The following is an 18934-nucleotide window of genomic DNA, read 5'->3' as shown; positions in this document are numbered from 1 at the left end:
TTGGTATTTATGGATTCATCGTTCGTTCGTCCAGTCGTTCGTTCGTTCGTTCGTTCGTTCGTTCGTGAGTGAGTGCAGTTTAACATCGCTTTTAACATTATTCCAGTTATATCACGGCGTGTCAGCTAAATGTGGGGGGAAAGCCCGAAGTGATGCAGGTCTCAGATGTTTACCACTTCGGTGAAAGCCACGAGCACGGGTATGATGCTGACAAACCTAGAAACATAATCGGGGCGAACCAGGATTCGAACCCACAATCATAGCGTTCTGCACAGCGAATCGCAGCGCCTTAGACGACTGGGCCACCCGTGCCCCGGATTCATCAGCAAAGTTTCCATGAAGTCCAAGAGGTCTACACACCTCTTGTCAGAAAAAACAAAACACCCTCAGTCCCTGGTCATCATGTGTTCCAATGCCTCACTTATGAGGGTTACAGAGCACTATATTTAATAAACATCCCTGACAGATGCCTTGACCAACTCTGATGTGTCAACTCAGCCAGCAACTTGAAATACGTTAGAATATGCCCTTGCAATAGGCCAAAACATCCCCCTGGCCAGTTTTTCCCCCCTAAGGGAAGGTTCGGCCTAGGCCAGTTCTTCCCCACCCCTGGCAAGACTTTCCCCCGCAAAGTGAGGTAGAAAAGGTTCAGTCTCGGCCAGATCTTCGTCTCTCTTGGCTCCAATCTAGGCATTCTCCATCATCCCCTGTGGTCATACCTCCCCGGGTCTTCAAACATGCACGACATGGGGAACGTTTTTCAAGGACTAGTCTCTTCCCTCATGGATTTCTTCAGGAAAACCATATTTCAAATATTTCTCATATTTTCCGAAACATTATATTCATCTTTAAATATTTTAGATATTGTTCTACAATTTTTTCTTTCAAACACATGTCAACTGCACTGAAATATGATTTAACACATATATAAATGCAAATATCTGAAGTGTTAAATGCAGAGGTTATAATGAGAAATACTCATGCTATAGTGTTTTCATTGACTAAAACATAGTTAGTTTTAGTTATATCACAATGTATGTCATATCAAACTACATTATTTGTCAAATATGATATCTGGCATCTCGATATGAAACTCCATAGTTTCAGGTTCTGGAAGGGGTCGCCAGGTATTTATAACATTATCAATGGGAAGATATAGCCAAGGTAAAGTACAACATTACATAACTGAGGCTGAACCATATCTACCTGAAATAATAATTTAGTTTCGTGTCATTACATTCATTATTCATTATGTTGCTGTCCTTTTAATTAAAGATTTTTTAGTTCTAAAAAAACACTCACTCGCTTCTCATAATAGATCTTCCTTCCTAATTTTAGGCTCCCGGAAACATAAAAATACAGGATCCTCATGAACGTGAGTGAGTGAGTATGGTTTTACGCCACTTTTAGCAATATTCAAGCAATATCACGACGGGGGACACCAGATGTGGGCTTCACACATTGTACCCATGTCAGGAATCGAACCCGGGTCTTCGGCGTGACGAGCGAACGCTTTAACCACTAGGCTACCCGACCGCCCCTCTTCATGAACGAAAAATCCATGTTTAAAATTAGAGGGGGTGGCCAGGGGTGGGGAAGAACAGGCCTGGGTTATTCCTTCTCTCTGTGGAAGAGTGAGTGAGTGAGTGAGTAGGGGTTTACGCCGCTTTTAGCAATATTCCTGCAATATCACGGAGGGGGCACCAGAAATGGGCTTCACACATTGTACCTATGTCAGGAATCGAACCTGGTTCTTTGGCGTGATGAGTGAACGCTTTAACCACAAGGCTACCCGAACGCCCCCCCCTGGAGAAGAACAGGTCAGGGGAAAGTTTAGCCTGGTACACCATGTTGGTTTATTGACGACTTCTTCATAGGGTGCTCCATCATCTTCCTGGGTCCTGTTCAACAAAGCAACCTAAGCACTACGAATATCGTAAGCCTATGTTAAAGTTTGGTTACGATCATCTTCACGCTAAGATCACTTTGTGGAACTGGGTCAAGGGGTAAACAAACACCCAGCCATGCTTGTACACGAGGCCGCCATGTTCCTCAACTCATGCTTCACTATTTACAAAAAAGCCCAATCTTGATCTAAAATGTTTTCATATTTGATGTAGACTTCATAAAATTTAATTGCTGAAGGTGTTAATGTAACCCAAGCATCTAACATTCACGTTTAATTCCCATGTTCCTAATGCTGAGCATTAAACAAACATATTGATCAGATTTCATTATTTACAACATCCAGTCCCGACCAGCATCCGAGTAATTATCTTCTCTTCCAAGGCAGCTGGCTTCTGCCAAATGTTTCTTACTTACCAAGACGTTTTTCAAAATTTTACTTTTTTAGCTAGACAACAGCGCCTAACGTTGACAGGTGCACTAATCTGGAAGCCGTTTCCGTGGCCTGTGGATGCCTTCTCGCCATGTGGTCATGTGACTGAAGGACTTCACAGACTTGGAGAAGGAGGCCTCAACACATCCAGCCGATTTCCACGAGATATGTATCGCCTTCATAAAACTCTCGGCTGGGGGCCTTCCACAAAACATCCTACATTCTCTCAAGTCTACGCAGTCTTCTCCCATCATTCAGCCATTAAAAACTCCACTTCAACTGTTGGAGAGACAGGCTAATTTTGTCAGTTGTGAATATTTCATTGACCAAATCTTTTTCTCCCACATGCAAAGACTGTAAATCATTCAATTTAGGACTTGTTTTCAGAATTTGTTCATCAGAAGGACGTAAGGAATGGGTTAGAGCCATCACAAGCCCGGTCGCCCGAACATAAATATGTGTAACTGATTCACAATCACGTCTGTATTTACCTTTGCTACATGGTTCACAGAACACCATCCTACACCACAAGGATTCACTGGAGTGAGAGTGAGTGAGTGAGTGAGTGAGTGAGTGAGTGGGTGAGTGGGTGAGTGAGTGAGTTAGTGAGTGAGTGAATGAGCGACACTTTTTTCACATAATGTACAGTATTTCCGTTATATATCAGACCGCCTCCGTGGTCTAGTGGTTTGGCGTCTGCCCAGAGAGCAAAAGGTCCAGTGTTCGATAACCGACTGCGTCATTCCAAAAGATGTTACTTATTGTAACCATGCCTAGCGCTCGGCAATAAGGGGCAAAAACAATGACTGGTCTGGCCTTAAACCCCATTTCATCTTAACTCTACTCAGTTATTTCACTGGCAGCTTATCATGGAAGAAGTACCCAAAATAATGCAAATCTTTGTTGTTTTACCACTTAGGTAAATGAAACCCATTAGAACTGGGGCAAACCAACAGTCATGATCAGGGTGCATCTTGGATTTACTGAGTGAGTTCTAAAAAAACACTCCTCATAATAGATTTTCCTTCTTAATTTTAGGCTCCTGGAAACATAGAAATACAGGATCCTCATGAATGAAAAATCCATGTTTAAAATTTGAGGGGGTGGCCAAGAACAGGCCTGGGTTATTCCTTCTCTCTGGGGAAGAATGAGTGAGTGGGTATGGTTTTACGCCGCTTTTAGCAATATTCCTGCAATATCATGGCGGGGGACACCAGAAATGGGCTTCACACATTGTACCCATGTCGGGAATCGAACCCGGGTCTACGGCTTTACGAGCGAACGCTTTAACCACTAGGCTACCCGACCTCCCCTCTTGGATTTAGCCACACAATCGTAGGCAGCCCTTCATAGTGAGCACATGGCCTGGGACAACCAGATCCATGTCAGATTCAGCTTGTCACAGCAATATTCCTGTCATCCTGTCATCACATCCTTGACATGTGGTGACAAGCTTAGGAATGTGGACACTGCATAAACTAATTCATTCATCAGGCTGGCCAAACATCAAACAGGACACGTCAGTCAATAAGAACAAAGATAAGTTCATTAATATTGACGAAGATTTAGATATGCATAAAGCACCTGTTTTCACTTTTTTCCTAACTTTGTCATAAGGGCAATATGTTGCAAAGAAAAGAAACATATGGTAAAAAAATATTTTATTTGTTCAAATATGCTGTCTGTCTATCAATACTGTGATATACCCACGTTAACAGCCTCATCAAGTCTATCAATACTGTGATATCTCCAAGTAAACAGCCATTTCAAGTCTATCCATACTGTAATGTCCCTAGTTAACAGCCTCATCAAGTCCATCAATACTGTGATATACCCAAGTTAACAGCCTCATCAAGTCCATCAATACTGTGATATACCCAAGTTAACAGCCTCATCCAGTCTATCCATACCGTAATATCTCCAAGTAAACAGCCACTTCAAGTCTATGCATACTGTAATGTCCCTAGTTAACAGCCTCATCAAGTCCATCAATACTGTGATATACCCACGTTAACAGCCTCATCAAGTCTATCAATACTGTGATATCTCCAAGTAAACAGCCACTTCAAGTCTATGCATACTGTAATGTCCCTAGTTAACAGCCTCATCAAGTCTATCAATACTGTGATATACCCAAGTTAACAGCCTTACAGACCCTGATACAAATATAAATCAAATACAGCCCATGCAAGTCTAATGTTTGGCAAGTCTAGATTACTGCAGTATGAAGAGAATCACTGGGCTCCCTTTTTATTATATTTTTATTAAGATAACTGAACAACTGTTTTTTCTGTATGATATGTTCATTTCAGAGACTAGATGTTAGTCTAAGCCTCATCCAGTCTATCAATATTGTATTATCTCCAAGTAAACAGCCACTTCAAGTCTATCCATACTGTAATGTCCCTAGTTAAACCATCCAAGGCAGAGAGGCCTATATTCTGCCCTTACACCGACAAACACACACAACGGGACACTATAGGTTGAACATCAGTATTTTTATACTTATTTTATTCAATATGGATAATAGATTAATTAACTGTGATTGATGTTATTTGAAAATTAATGGTACGGCAGCCTGTGGATGAGATTGAATTGCTTGGCAATTTCTTCAAATGGAACAGCATAAACAGTGGTGCGGTGATACAATAAAACCAATGCTAAACATCACATGCAGCCAGCTAATTCTACACATACATCATCTACATAATTGCTCTATACTTACAATCGGCGCAAACTCTCCAGTCCGGCAAAGGCCCCGGGTTCAATTATTGTTATTTGGTTGTGACTTAGATTCCTGCAAAGAAAAAACAATAAAATCATTAGAAATTTACATTGACTATCAGTCAAACACGAGACTGAACGTGCCCTGGGGGGAGTTCCTTCTCTCGAATAATTACACATGTTTTTACAAGACTGTTTTCTGAGGACACAAATGGCCACATAGCAGCACCAAACTGGAAGCAAGTAATGGCGGCACCGGCAATGAAAACATCCTCTTCTCTGCATGTGGAGCGAAACCATTTTTAACCACTTCGTCCTCATCCATTACACAATGTTCTCAAATTTGTGTTCATTTGAAATGTCAAATACACATGACTTTCAAACTGCTTTTAGTTTGACAGATGTGATTGACTGTCGACACTGCAGCACACCGGGAGTTAGTTTCACACCGTGATGACATAAACTGCTTCTGTAATTTGATTTGAGGTTGTTAACTTTATCAATCCTCTAAACATTGCCTCAAGAATACTTTTTCAAGCTTTTCAAGGTGATAAAGACAAAACAGGCCGAAATGTGGCTATCTATACGAAAGGGGAGTATACACTGCTAAATGCTTAGATGACGGAGTGAGTGAGTTGGGTTTAACGCTGCTTTTAACAGTATTCCTGTTATATCACGGCATGTCAGCTTAATGTGGGAGGAAAGCCCGAAGTGATGCAGGTCTCGGACGTTTACTACGTTTACGGACGTGAAACCCACGAGCACAGGTATGGTTCTGACAAAACTGGAAACATAATTGGGCGAACCAGATTTCGAAACCACAATCATAGGTATCTGGCGTGCCCAAGGGACGCAACTCTGCACAGTGAACTGCGGCGCCTTAGACGACTGGGCCACCCGTGCCCCGAGCACTGAGATGAATTACAACAGTCTGCTTTGCAGGGAGACAACCTGGGGAAACCATAGAACAAAACCTTGAAGTAATGGCTCCAGGGCCCGCTTGCACAAAGCAATCTTTGCGCTAAGATGATCCCATACTTCAACATAGGCTTACAATAGTCGTAGCATTAAGGCCGCTTTGTGCAAGTGGGCCAAGGTCTCATACCGCAGAGCAAAGGTTAAACAGCACTCCAAACACGTCTAACAACAAGCCTATTTGTTTGTTGTTTAACACTGCACTTAACAATATTTCATCTCTATGACAACAGCCTGTAAATAACCAAATCTGGACTAGACATTCCAGTGATCGACAGTGTGAGCAACAATCCATGTAGACGGAGGACCATGACATCCAATCAACCAAATCTCACCGAGCCTGACCACCTGATCCATTTTGTCATTCTTACGACCAGCAAAGGATGCTGTGGATCCCCACAGGGTCTAACAACAAAACGGAGCTTCAACAAGACACAACAACAATAGACACATCTAACAACAAGACAATACCTCCTCTGCAATACTCAGAGTTTTGTCACATATTAAAACCACTATTTCTCAAGAAATACTTTCCATGAGAGCCCATTGGAAAACTAATATCCAACATGACATAACTTCTCTCAGCCAATCAAATGGCTGTATTTCCACAAATACCCAATCACATGGAAGGAAGGTATGAAATCTGATCACATGATCACCAGCAAAAGTAGCGTTATCAAAATGTCAGGACCAACTTCTCAGACAATCACAACGTAAATTTGCCTTGAAACCAGAACCCTCCCACCTGATGGACAATTTCAAGCTTCATGTCAAGGAACCTAGCCAAGACGCTGCACATTTGGTGTAATGCTGGTGTCTTAATTTGATCACTGCCTGGCAAAAAACAGGACTGTGCTTCCTATCCTGCACTGTGCTACAGACTATGGACTGCTCTTGCCACACGCGAGGGATGGATGTGGTCTGTTTGCCAAACAGGTTGCCTTGATTAATCTGAGAGCTCCCCACCAAAAGCACAACAAATCATGTCGTGATCTGTGTAGTGCTTGCCTGACAACTACACATGTCTTGCATGTTGAACACCATGCCTCACATGACCAGGAGCCTTGTTCCGGCTGTATGTCACATGTTTCTCTTCATGCCTTCCAGCTAACAACCCCTGCAGCTTCCTGTACATTAAATGGTTTAAACAAAGAATAAATAGACGGTGCAAGTTAGGGTCTTTCATGGACTATCTCTATCTGAGGTGAAAAAAGATGGCAGTTGACAGACACAATGTAGAGGATATGACCTTCACCTTCATATAGTGGGATATAGTCATGTTATACCACATGATCAGTATGCTGTCATATAATCGTGTTATAACACATGATCAATATGCTATCATATAATCGTGTTATACCACATGATCAATATGCTGTCATTTAATCGTGTTATACCACATGATCAGTATGCTGTCATATATTCATGTTATACCACATGATCAGTATACTGTCATATAATCGTGTTATACCACATGATCAATATACTGTCATATAATCGTGTTATACCACATGATCAATATGCTGTCATTTAATCGTGTTATACCACATGATCAGTATGCTGTCATATATTCATGTTATACCACATGATCAGTATACTGTCATATAATCGTGTTATACCACATGATCAATATACTGTCATATAATCGTGTTATACCACATGATCAGTATGCTGTCATATAATCGTAATAAGTAACCAGTAGAACTAATAAAGAGGAAGCGATTTTAATGCTAGTTTTAGCTTATTGCATTCTGTGCTAACTCAAAATACAATGTTAAAATACCTCTGAATCAAAAAATATTTTACTTCCAAAATTCAATTTGGAACAAGGTACAAAAAAAATCAATTTGCTTCACAGTATCACTTAGTTTAGAATCTTAGCAAAATCCCTGATACCACACTGATGTCCTTTGTGCACTCTGTCCATTTCAATAATGTCATGATGTGGTCTATGCTGTTTCCCTGACAACAGTCCTAGTGATGTATAGCAAACAATAGACAGGGACCCCAGGAGTATAAAACAAGTTCTACGTACGCTGTCAACACCTACAACTATCACCTCATTACCGTGTCACATGACCCTGCTGAACAACTACCCAGACTGTGCCACATCAGGCACGCCAGAAACACCACATCCCCTTGAACATATTCAAACATATATTTCAATTTGCAACAATAAACATAATTCTACTTCATCAAAAGTATTTTTTAAATTATAACGAAAAATATTTCATCTATTTTTTGGCCACAATATGCTAAAAGAACTAAAAACTCTACTTCATCAAACCCAAAATCTTCACAATGATATTGAAAAATGTTTCATCTGCCAAAAATGATAAATGTTTGTGGGAGAAACTGTGGCAAATCTACAACTTTATAACTGAACGCTTTGCATCAGTGGGCAATATTATTAGTTTCTCTGTCTGTGAAATACGCTTTCTCTCCACTCTCCACACGGAATATAGATAGCTTCTGTTCTCTTGATAAAGGAGGAGAGGCAACCCTTCACCTACAGCATGGTTACTTCATCAACACTGCCGCATGGCGCCGATCCTGGAGGTGCAGTTCTCAAGCCTCACATTCACGTCCATTCTTACCATGACTGGGAGACTCCTATCTCCCCTCACTTCAACATGTCACCTGGCTGCTGATTCAAGGATGTTACCACTTACATGAAATTCTTAATCAGCCAAAACGAAAAGTCAAATAAACCCATGACGTGATTTATTTATTAGTTTATTATTAGACCAGTTGACCTACGACATGGTAACAATATTATATGTCTGGACTATGAGATGAGAGCAGTACTAAACATCCGGTTTACCTTTGGCATCATAGAACTGCCTTACCAAATATTCTTTGGTGAAGACAGGCACATTTGGAAGTCATATTTTCATTTTTTCCTATTTGATAATATTTTCTCAATTTGACATTAATCGGAGAGAACAGAACTCAAAGAATTCAAAACCACAAAGGCAGCTACTTCATTTGTTCCAGTTTAACTAATAGTTGGGATGATTTAATGTTTTATTGAGGCATTAAATATGTCTTCAGTAATTGTTCTTTATCTTCAAAGAAAAACAGTATTTACCAAAGTAAATTCAAGTTCACTTAGTTTAGAATCCTAGGAAAATCCCTGATACCACACTAATGTCCTTTGTGCACTCTGTCCATTTCAATAATGTCATGATGTGGTCTATGCTGTTTCCATGACAACAGTCCTACTGATGTATAGCAAACAATAGGCAGGGACCCCATGAGTAGAAAACAAGTTCCACTACGCTGTCAACACCTACAACTATCACCTCATTACCGTGTCACATGACCCTGCTGAACAACTACCCAGACTGTGCCACATCAGGCACGCCAGAAACTCCACATCCCCTTGAACATATTCAAACATATATTTCAATTTGCAACAATAAACGTAATTCTACTACATCAAAAGTATTTTTTAAATAATAACAAAAAATATTTTATCTATTTTTTGGCCACAATATGTTAAAAAAAAAATATTAACAAGAAAAAAAAATGTTTCATCTGCAAAAAATGATAAATGGTTGCAGGAGAAGCTGTGTCAGATCTACAACTTTATAACCGAGTGGTTTGTATCAGTGGGCATTATTATTAGTTTCTGTCTGTGAAAAACAGTATTTGCCGCAGTAAATTCAAGTTCATGTAACAACCTCATTAGACTTGTCTCACTTGTCCACAACATGTAATAACACATGTAATAACACATGTAATAACACATGTAATAACACATGCAATAACACATGTAATACCACATGTAATAACACATGTAATAACACATGTAAAACATATAAGTATGAGAAAAAGGAACATTTTGTTTTGTTCATGTGGTTCCCATGATACTAATTCCCTACAACTCCTCCTAACCAGATCAAAGCTGCACGTGTCCTGGCGCAATGTAGACAACTGCAGAACTTGCATGGCAATTTCATTGTAAACAAATACAGAAAACTAACTAGACCTTTGAAAGGTTGAATCAATTTGTGTCATGTGTTATTCTGCTAACCCATCAGACAGTTCTATCAGGAGATGGTATGTACTAAATAGGATTTTTGTCTTCCCCTTTCGCCATTATTTTCTTGCAATACATCAAAGCTGGTTTGGGGAACACAAATGTTAGGGCTTCGGATGATCGACATCTTCATCTTCCGGAAATATTGGCTCAGTAGATACAGAGCGAACAGACAATCTGGACATGACGGCCGCCTGCACGTTGCCAAGTTCTGCTCAACGCATGCTGCTGCGTGACCGTCTTCGCTTCTCTCAACAGTTCTTCAACTGACAGACAATGCATTCCTCGTGACAAACCAATAATTAGATTCTGCAGCGCTGTCAAGCTTTCTACCCTGCCAAGGTTTCAGAATCAAATGTGATTATTGCACAATTACATTTGCTGCTTCTCAAATGTCCAAGTCAAGAATCTGAACATTGGAGTATGCTCCAGTGAGCTACAGCGCGAGATAAACCTTCCACAAATATTTACATCCAACTATAGGACTTCTCAATCACCTTCCAACAGGCCTGGAATGCAAAAGACAAGATTTCTCTTTTCACAATATTCACGATAACACACTGAAAATCCTGTTCTGTGACAAAACAACCAGAACACTGCCTATCAGCATAGTATTGGCTGACAGGTTTCATCAAATCTGCTACCTGTGAAATCATTGCCAACACACAGGAGGGAATTGAGGAACAGACAGAGCAGACGGCTCCGCTTCCATCCTTGGCAGCCCCCTCCAGAAGCAATCAGCAACAGGACGAGAAGCTACAACCGAGGAGGCCACTTGATGGGAGCCTTAGGGGTTAGAGCACCTTCGGAAGGGGCCACCAAACAAACACAGGCATTCTGGTGGTTGGATTGCTTCCTCTTCACCCCCAGACATGCAGGATTTAATCTGAAGGATAAACTGATGAGTCGGCTTCTCGCGCCTTGATTACACTGTTGTTGTCATACCTAGACGCATGCGATTCAATTTCCATTATTTACCAACAAGGCAGCCAGGATTATTCACCCTGGTATTTGTGTGATGAAGCTTGCATACTGTACATTGTGTAGTTGGTTTCATTACACTCTGGGACCCAGGTTATGTGTGGGCCGATTAGGCCATGCAAACTGGTTTGCTATTCAATTTGCATTATTTACCAAGCTGCCAGCACTGGTTACTCGAAGGCACTGTAGCATATGTAATATACCAAAGCGAGCTAATGTTTCAGAAGGAAAGTGTCAAATGCTGATGAATCTGCTCCGATATTGACTGATTGTAAATAATGACAGTGTGAATGCTCACTGCGGTGAATCAACTTAACTGACCTTGAGAGATTTTTTTGTGAATGTTGATGATTGTTAGTGTAGTTTTTTAATTTTGTATATATTTTTTTCAATTTAGATTTCCTTCAAAGAGTGAGTGAGTATGGTCTTAAGCCGCTTTTAGCAACATTCCAGCAATATCACGGCGGGGGACACCAGATATGGGCTCCACACATTGCACCCTTATTGGGATTCGGCATGACAAGCGAACACTTTAACCACTAGGCTACCTGACCGCCCCTTCCTTCAAAGAAGTTAAAAGGATCTTAAGTTTATGTCAGAATTTTCCAAGCTCAATCATTGCAGATCATAGAGCGATCTGGCATAACACTGACTTGCACCATACTTCAAATATTCCTTAAGTTCAATACATATGTGTCAGGTTGGAGAAGTGTACCAAATATGGTGACACCCAAAAGCAGCTCTATCCAGGGACCCCTGTGTTACCATTAGTGGCTACTTACTCCACCTCTCTAAGACAAGCAAAACAGTTCTGTTTGGTGGACCCCGACAATCCTCTGTCATCTGTCCATGGTGACCTCCAGTACATGACACTATCAACAGTCTGGCAACCTGACAGGTCAAATGGTTGTTAAATTAATATGTTTACAAACAATCCAACAGCAGTATCTAAACATTCAAATCCACTTAAGTCATTACAAGCCTAATGGCAGCTTCTCTAAAAGAAAACACTTGAACTGAGTAGCCTCCCCTGTGAACTCTTGTGTCAGCGAGACAAGAAGGTCGGGGTTGTATTTCCTACTTGAGTTCTGTTGCTTCTTTCAATACAAACTTGACTTGTTTGTTTATTTTAGTCTGTATCATTGTCAACACAACTGTATCAAAGTAAACATAAACATACAGTCTAGGCAGTTTGTTTACTTCTTAAACCTTGATGAACAGGAGATCAGATAGAAGTTCAGATCATGTTGACCTCTGGATCTGTCTGGCAGCTTTTTGTGGAACATGGGAAGCATTTGAATTCAAGAAATAGATAGTTCCAGACTAACACAAAGTCAATGAAAACAATTCTTTAAAATAATTATTATTATTTTTCTTCAAAATAACCTTTCTTCCTCTGCTGTTTTCAAATCAAGGAAACTAGACTTTGTTTAGTTTGATCTAGACTTGCCTAGGCTTTTAGTAAAAAATTGATATATGTATATGTATATGTATATACATATTCTACAGTCATGGTGCAGGACAAATTCTATCAGAACAAAGCTCAATCTGGGAAATATTGTAATGACAGCCAAAATACAGGATAATGATAACGAGGTATAGTATTCACAAGAATTATTGCCAGTTAAGAAACACAACAGAAGAGATAAGCGTTCCACCTCCTTCAAACCATGATGTCTGATTCTATTGCCATTACTATGAGAATTGTTAGCAAATCACAAGGTAAAGAAATAATTTTGATCCCAATTGTCTTCTTCATAATCCCTCAGACCGAGGAGCAGAAGACAAAACCGGGGGCTAACATTAAATACAGAAAACATGATGCAGCCAAACTAGGGTTCTCCAACAGAGAGGCATGTGAAGGGTGTGATGCCACTTGAAGCCCCATAGACGCCATAGAATGGCACAGACAGGGCCATGTAGAACACACCACAGATCACCAGCATAAAGACTTTTAGCAGTGGATAAAACATGTTCACTCCACTATGGGCAAGTGTAAACTATCTTTTCAGCTGCTCACAATTAAAGCTTGCCCTGATTCCACAATCTGAAATTCCCTTGGTCTTTACCCAATCAGCCATGAGGTTGTTTAATTGCCAGCACAAATCAAACTACTCAAGGGGCTTTGTCTCGTCCAACAAGAGACAAATTGTCCGCTTATTTCACAAAAAATACAAAATTTACTAGGGGGAGCATCTCGAACACTTATTTCATAATAAAATGAATGTTCTGAATAGAGATGTAACTATCAACAAATAAAAAAATAAATTTAAATATCCATTTCATCGGTAGTGTCCGTGATTGTACAGACAGCTGGACCAAAGACCAGTAATGAAACAACTGCCCAAGTCATTTTATGATTACCTTACAAATTATTATTTCGCTCAAGCATCAAGGCAGTGGAAATTATAAATTAGGCTACCCTACAGACTCCAAAACTCAAATAGACACAAGTTTTGACATACATAAATGGTGTATCATTTCTGAAAACTTTCAATCTCCAAAACATCAACAGACATTAGAAACTGCGTCCTTAAAAAGTAGGCATCAAGTGCCTAGGGATCTGGAAGGACCTGATCACGAAACTATTTCAGACTGAGCAAATAAACATTGCATCCCCCACAAGTTTGATTTACGATGAGTATCACCAAACATTCACTTTGTCAAAACAAACTGAGAGATGAGATTAATTCAAACATCTACTTGCTTCTAACCCAAATGCTGACCCCCCTGAGTGCAGACTTCTAGTTCACACTGAAACTCCATCGACATCAGCCTTTCCATTCAAACTTCAGCAACGTAAGCCTTTCCATTCAAACTCCATCTTCAATAAGAGTTTCCATTGAAACAACTGATAGTTGTCACAGTGACTTTAAAATAGATTTGTGTAAGGGGACCAATAATCTCCTTACGTTTCACAAAGAAACAGGTTTGCTACTCATGATCCACTGTTCAGTACAGAGTCTCCACCTGTATCGGCCCCACTTGATACAGGAATACCTCAACACACATGCTTGGCTCATAAACCTTCCACCATATCTCCCAACATGTCATAATCAAATAGTTTCTTTCATCTTAAATTGCTTCCTTAAAATTATCCCCCATCTGAGCACCAAATCAGGGAGTGGCTGTGAGGGATGGGGAACTGTTGAGTAAGAGATGGGTAACAGCCAGGGAGGGGGAACAGTCAGGGAGGGGGAACAGTCAGGGAGGGGGAGTCAGGGATGGGGAACAGTCGGAGATGGGGAACAGTCGGAGATGGGGAACAGTTGGAGATGGGGAACAGTCGGAGATGGGGAACAGTTGGAGATAGGATACAGTCGGAGATGGGGAACAGCCAGGGAGGGGGAACAGTCAGAGATGGGGAACAGTCGGAAATGGGGAACAGTGAGTGTAGGGACATTCAGGACATCTTCCACAAAAATTGAATTGATCCTGCACTGAAAGGCTTTTTATTTTCATTGTGTTGTACATTGAAATGTACATTCTACATTGAAATGTACAAGCAAGTGAGTTTAGTTTAACGCCGCTTTTAACAGAATTCCAGTTATATCATGGCCTGTCAGCTTAATGTGGGTGAAGAGCCTGAAGTGATGCAGGTCTCGGATGTTCACCACTTTGGTGAAACCCACAAGTATGGGCATGGCGCTGACAAACCTGGAAACATAATCTGGGCAAACTGGGATTCGGACCCACAATAACAGGTTTATGGTGTGCCCAAGGGACCCAACTCTGCACAGCAAATTGCTGCGCCTCAGCCGCCTGTGCCGCCTGTGCCGCCTGTGCCCCCCCCCCCCCCCCCCCCGACAGTGAACTTTCTTCTTTCTGGCATTTTCAGAATAGCAATTGACACAACACTCACGTTCATAACATCAATTTTATGAATCATAATAAATGCCACTTGACGGTAATGACATATGACACCAACTCACAATCATCAACATTTGATAACATATTCCAATCAATACCTTTTAAATATTGATTTTAAACCCTAATTTCACCAATTTCAGTTTAGGCAACACATTAAGAATGTGGCATGGCAGCAAAGAGCACCCCAGCTCACTGATAATCCCAATCACCAGTCTCAAACTGACGCTTTAACAAGGTTGTAAATCAATGAGTTGGTCAGGCATTAAGGACACAGTACATTAGAGTTGATTTACCAGTGTCTCAATCTTGTCTCCTTCATTATAATCATTAGGCAAGGACCACTTGAGGGACTTATTGACAAGTTTTCAATTACCTTGTATCAAATTGTGCAGATTTTTTTTCTACTGAACAGCAATGAAACTATTTTCATCTGTCCATTTCTCTGACCTGTCAATGACCAGCTGATCTAAACTGCACATACAGCTAAACTTTTTTTAGGGATATTGACACATCATATAGACACAGATACATAAGAATTGCTTCTTTTGTTCGTGGTTTAATGTCACACTCAGCAATAATCCACTAATATGTTGTCAGACTGTAAATAGCTTGGATCAGAAAACCAGTGATTGACATAATGAGCAGCTGTCAGTGTATAATGACACGTATCAACCAGGCCACCAAGTCTGACCATCTGATTGGTTTAACACCGCCTCTAGCTGTGTATACAGAGCATTATTGTTTTAACGGCACCTCAAGCAGTGTAACCAGATCATTATATTCTTTTAAAACTGCATCCAGCAGTGTATACAGAACATTATTGGTTTAACACCACCTCAAGCAGTGTATACAGATCATTATTGGTTTAACACTGCCTCAAGCTGTGAATACAGATAATTCTTGGTTTAACACCACCTCAAGCAGTGTATACAGATCATTATTGGTTTAACACCACCTCAAGCAGTGTATACAGATCATTTTTGACTTAACACCACCTCAAGCAGTGTATACAGATACTTATTGGTTAAACATCACCTCAAGCATTGTATACAGATCATTATTGGTTTAACACCACCTCAAGCAGTGTATACAGATCATTATTGGTTTTACACCACCTCAAGCAGTGTATACAGATCATTATTGGTTTAACACCACCTCAAGCAGTGTATACAGATTATTATTGGTTTTACACCGCCTCAAGCAGTGTATACAGATCATTATTGGTTTAACACTGCCTCAAGCTGTGAATACAGATAATTATTGGTTTAAGATCACTTCAAGCAGTGTATACAGATCATTATTGGTTTAACACCGCCTCTAGCTGTACATCACAGATCATTATTGGCAAAACACTGCTTTTAGCTGTGTATATTATTTTTAGTAAATGAGTTAGTTCAGTAAATATAAAAATTTACGAGCAAATAAATAAAATGTGACTTTTGATCATCCGACCCAGCTGACAACAGCGCATGGAATCTTCTAATTTGGCTACTCATGAATGAATAGCCTACATTGGTGTCACCTGAATCACACACAACAGTGTTCCGCTCCCTGAAATATTACCAACGGGAAAATGAATGATCAGGCCTAAGATTACTTCAAAAGTATTGTATTGTAAAGTCAGGTATGTTCACAAGACAGCGACTGATTAAATCAGCGCTATACAATGTTAGGCCTGGACACATGTTCCATGAAGTATGTAAAGGTGAGTCAAGATCTTAATGCAGTGCCTGTAGACAGGAGTTTAGTATCAAGTGAAGACATTTTTCAATTAGTCTTGTCCTAGTAGGCATGGTTTTCGGACACAGTTTCAAAGATGGCCTGATCTGAGCTGTGATCAGGAAACACGATCACATAAAGGCTGGCGTCACGCTACAGGTACATTAGGGTGCTGTCACGCTACATGTACATGGCCACAGGGACATTGCTGCAGGTAGATTGCTACAGTTGTATCACCGAGCGTCTGCTTGACATGGGAGTACTTTAGTTACATCACAGCGTCTCAGCTTAGTGTGTGAGGAGATGAGAAGTGAAGCGGGTTTTAGACTTTTAAACTCTGACATGAGGGCAAATCTGTGATTTCGAACAGTTGATCCTTGTCTCCTGGGACACATAAGGGAGAGAACTCTGAACCATGAACCACTTAAACACACAAGCACCCATCCCTTGTTCCTCTAGGAGAAGCAATACAAGGAATAACTCTAAAACTCAAATAAAAACCAACTGTGAAAATGAGTACAGAATATATTCTGTCTCTCCAAATGTAATACTGTTACAAAAAACCACTACAGTAAACAATGGTTATAACAACCACGCTTATAATGAATTGACGGACATAACGAACATATTTTTTAGTCCCGGCCATTTGCTGTATAAGTTGCATACATGCTTATTACGAACTACAGTCAAAAACGAACAAAAATTAGTGGCCCCTTTGAGTTCGTTATTACCGTAGTTTTCTGTAGTTTCAAATGAGCTGTGAATGAGCTGGATGTAACTCCTTTTGTCTAGAATCTGGACAGAGAAGCTCCTTTAGTTCAGAAAAGCATGTGTTTGTTTGTTTGTTGTTTAACGCCTCACTCAGCAATATTACAGCTATATGACGCCGGTCTGTAAATAATAGAGTCTGGACTAGACAATCCAGTGATCGACATCATGAGCATCGATCCACGCAATTGGGATCAATGACATGCATCAACCAAGTCAGCGAGCCTGACCAACCGATCCCGTTAGTTGCCTCTTACAACAAGCATTAGTCGCCTTTCACGGCAAGCATGGGTTGCGGAAGACATATTCTACCCCGGATCTTCACAGGTCGAAAAACATGTGACATTGTAGCCCCACCTGAAGTCTTAAGCCATTTCATTTGTATCAGGACTACTTCCCTAGCATGTGTAATGTCTTCTTCAGTTTTTCCTTGGAAGATGGCTTCATGAGTCCAACGCAATCATCAGTTAATCAAACTCAGAGAGTCCTCCTATCTGATGGTTCATCTCGTTGAAACATCCTAGACACAGATCTAATGTAAATGTTTCACACACTTAATTTCATTTAACACCAAAGAAAAAATCTTTATCTTCAACCCACCATTAACAGATACACATTTGAAGCATCTGAAAGAGAGCTCTCATTAATATCTTCACACGACTTTAGAAGTTTATTTGAAATTTTGACGGATTTCAGGGTCGTTACCAGTCCTCCATCAAACGCAATTCTCTTTAACCCACAACGCATCTGGCCATCTCAAAGAATCCTGGTGGATTGCTCTGCAATTAAACTTCACCACGACTCCATCTCCTCCACCACCACAATCTTATACTCGATATACAACATCACCGCGACTCCATCCACAGCAAACAACACCACCACCATCTAATACTCGATATATAACATCACCGCGACTCCCTCCACAGCAAACAACACCACCACCATCTAATACTCGATATACAACATCACCGCGACTCCATCCACAGCAAACAACACCACAACCATCTAATACTCGATATACAACATCACCGCGACTCCCTCCACAGCAAACAACACCACCACCATCTAATACTCGATATACAACATCACCGCGACTCCCTCCACAGCAAACCCACCACAACCATCTAATACTCGATATACAACATCACCGCGACTCCCTCCACAGCAAACCCACCACAACCATCTAATACTCGATATACAACATCACAGTGACTCCCTCCACAGCAACCACACCATCACCATCTACTACTTGATACTTCCAAATCATATACAACATCGCCATTGAAGGTATGCAGCACCCGGTGCTTATCGTAACAGCCAACCAGTGAGAATCAGACTGACCGTGAGTCAATCATCCTCCATCAATCACTGGTTGCCTGGACTCATTACAGGTCACCAAGAACCGCCTCCGTGGTCTTGTGGTAGAGCGTCCTCCCGGAGAGCGGAAGGTCCGGTTCGATCCCCGGCCGCGTCATACCAAAAGACGTTAAAAGATGGTACTTGTTGTTACCCTG

The 18934-nt window shown here is 40.8% G+C and overlaps 1 protein-coding gene across 1 annotated transcript in view; it reads right to left on the bottom strand.

The window, feature by feature from the left end:
- The window catches only part of LOC124136589 (adhesion G protein-coupled receptor A3-like), a 123713-nt gene that overhangs the window by 30282 nt on the left and 74497 nt on the right, over positions 1-18934 (bottom strand). Inside the window, exon 3 of the mRNA XM_046502554.2 lies at positions 5064-5135. Coding sequence (XP_046358510.2) covers positions 5064-5135 — 72 coding nt within the window. The remainder of the gene's footprint in view (positions 1-5063; positions 5136-18934) is intronic.

The sequence above is a fragment of the Haliotis rufescens genome, unplaced genomic scaffold (genome assembly GCF_023055435.1).
Source record: "Haliotis rufescens isolate VD_foot unplaced genomic scaffold, xgHalRufe1.0.p SCAF_12, whole genome shotgun sequence".
Lineage (NCBI taxonomy): Eukaryota > Metazoa > Mollusca > Gastropoda > Lepetellida > Haliotidae > Haliotis > Haliotis rufescens.
Note: the sequence above shows the minus strand (reverse complement) of the source record. Positions and strands in the feature narration are given on the sequence as shown.